The following is a 1,666-nucleotide window of genomic DNA, read 5'->3' as shown; positions in this document are numbered from 1 at the left end:
TTTAGTGGAGTGACTTCTATTTTCTTTTTAGATCTTCAACACCGAGTGTCTTAAATCCTGGTATTTTAGAGCCATCTTCAAAAAACTCCAAAGTTTCTCTCGCTTGTACAAAGCAATCAACGTGATACCACGCTGGTAGTGGACCAAATCGTCTAGCTTTTTCACTCTGTCTGTCAAGTTTTGAAATGCGAACTTGATCTTTTACGATTGTTTCTCCACAACCTTTGCAAGATGACCGATTACTTTCGGCATATTCAGTTGAGAAGTCTTGAATTTCAATGGAGGAGCTTTTTCTCTTTGTTCCTTTAGATGGGGTTTTGCTTGAAGCAGCAGCTGCTGCTTGAGACTCACTCGAAATTTTACTCATTTTCTCTTAATCTTCCCAACGTAAAGCCTCAAAGTGTGAGATGTCAGCCTCAGTTGACACTTTAAACTTTTAAAAAAAACAAAGAAAATGGAACCAATTTGGAACCTGTTTCCACAATAAGAAATTAATGTTACACGCGTCATCAGATGCTCAATTTTGATATTTACCTTTCCATCAAACATTCGTGACCGAACAATTGCCGCCATTCTTAGCTCATCTTTAGCTATGCTGCTTTTACAGCTTTTGCATGATGACCTGCCAATTTTGGCATATTCGGTACGCCACCGTGGACCTGGATCCATCTCTAAATCATACAAAGAGGTTTGAATAATTTAGCACAGCTTGATTATTTGGTTTACTTTTCTGGTTAATGATGTATTTAAAAACGAAAACGTTATGTACCTGATTGTAAATGACGAAAGTTTAGATGACATTGCAGAATGCATAAGTGCAAAAGCGATTTGGGATACGTTAAAAAATATACACACTACTTTCGACACGTGGCACGGACTTCTTATTTTAAAGGATTTCGTTAACACCGGAAATGGTCAAAATGAAAGTATTGGAGAATACCTCACTAGAAGAAGTGCTCTGTACCATAAAGTAAGCCACTCTGGTTTTGAATTTGAGGAAGTAGTCTTGGCTGGTTTTGCCGTTCTTAGACTACCGAAAGAGTATGAATTTCTTGTCAGAAGTTTACGAATTGATAAAAATGACCTTGATTTATCAACATTGAAGTCGAAATTACTCGAGGAAGAGAGAAGGCTTGAATCTACCAACCAGTATAGAAGAAGTGTGAAAGAAGAAGACGACAGTAACTCCGCTATGGCTGCACCAGGAATACATAGATTTAGTACTTGGAATCTATAAGAGGCCATAGACCCCATACAAATATCTGATTGACTGTGAGGGGAAGCGCCAAAAACTTTTAAACCGCCTGCTCCTCCTTCCTCGCGTCTCATTGGTTATGCGAATGTGTGGGACAGATCGAGATCATGACCTCTTAAGCTGTCGTCTGCATCAGTTTCGGCTCCGAAATGGTCGAAAAAGCAGGCTGGGAAATAGCACACTTCCTCTGGTCCAAAACCAGTTTATTAATTAATAAAAACTGTCTTTGTACACAAAGACGCGAAAAAGTAAGAGATAAGTGTAGAAAATTAATTGTTTGAAGTTACAGATATTCAAATTTTCATCTTTGAAGACGTGATTATAAAACATCAATTATTAGAAAAAATTTCTTATCTTAGTTTTTTTCACCAAAATTCCTTAAGTAAAATATTTTATCCTTAAACATGTGCA

At 37.3% G+C, this 1,666-nt stretch overlaps 1 protein-coding gene across 1 annotated transcript; it reads right to left on the bottom strand.

Moving 5' to 3' along the window:
- Positions 1–373: 373 nt before the first annotated feature.
- LOC149621007 (poly [ADP-ribose] polymerase 1-like) lies at positions 374–1,374 on the bottom strand. The gene is made up of 3 exons (XM_089855830.1): positions 770–1,374; positions 535–671; positions 374–433 (listed from the first exon to the last, which is right to left on the bottom strand). Exons 2-3 carry the CDS (start codon positions 667–669, stop codon positions 374–376), a joined length of 195 nt encoding a protein of 64 aa, XP_089711956.1. The 5' UTR covers positions 670–671; positions 770–1,374.
- Positions 1,375–1,666: the final 292 nt, after the last annotated feature.

The sequence above is a fragment of the Phalangium opilio genome, unplaced genomic scaffold (genome assembly GCF_054372755.1).
Source record: "Phalangium opilio isolate 3A_F unplaced genomic scaffold, DU_Popi_V2 ptg000209l_1, whole genome shotgun sequence".
NCBI classification, from domain to species: Eukaryota; Metazoa; Arthropoda; class Arachnida; order Opiliones; family Phalangiidae; genus Phalangium; species Phalangium opilio.
The sequence above is the reverse complement of the archived record's forward strand: the minus strand, read 5'-3'. Positions and strand labels throughout refer to the sequence as shown.

Coding starts and splice junctions, on each gene's coding strand:
- LOC149621007 (XM_089855830.1), bottom strand. CDS start 669: ATGGATCCAGGTCCACGGTGGCGTACCGAATATGCCAAAATTGGCAGG. Junction 434..534: donor CACGAATGTTTGATGGAAAG/GTAAATATCAAA, acceptor TTTTTTTAAAAG/TTTAAAGTGTCAACTGAGGC.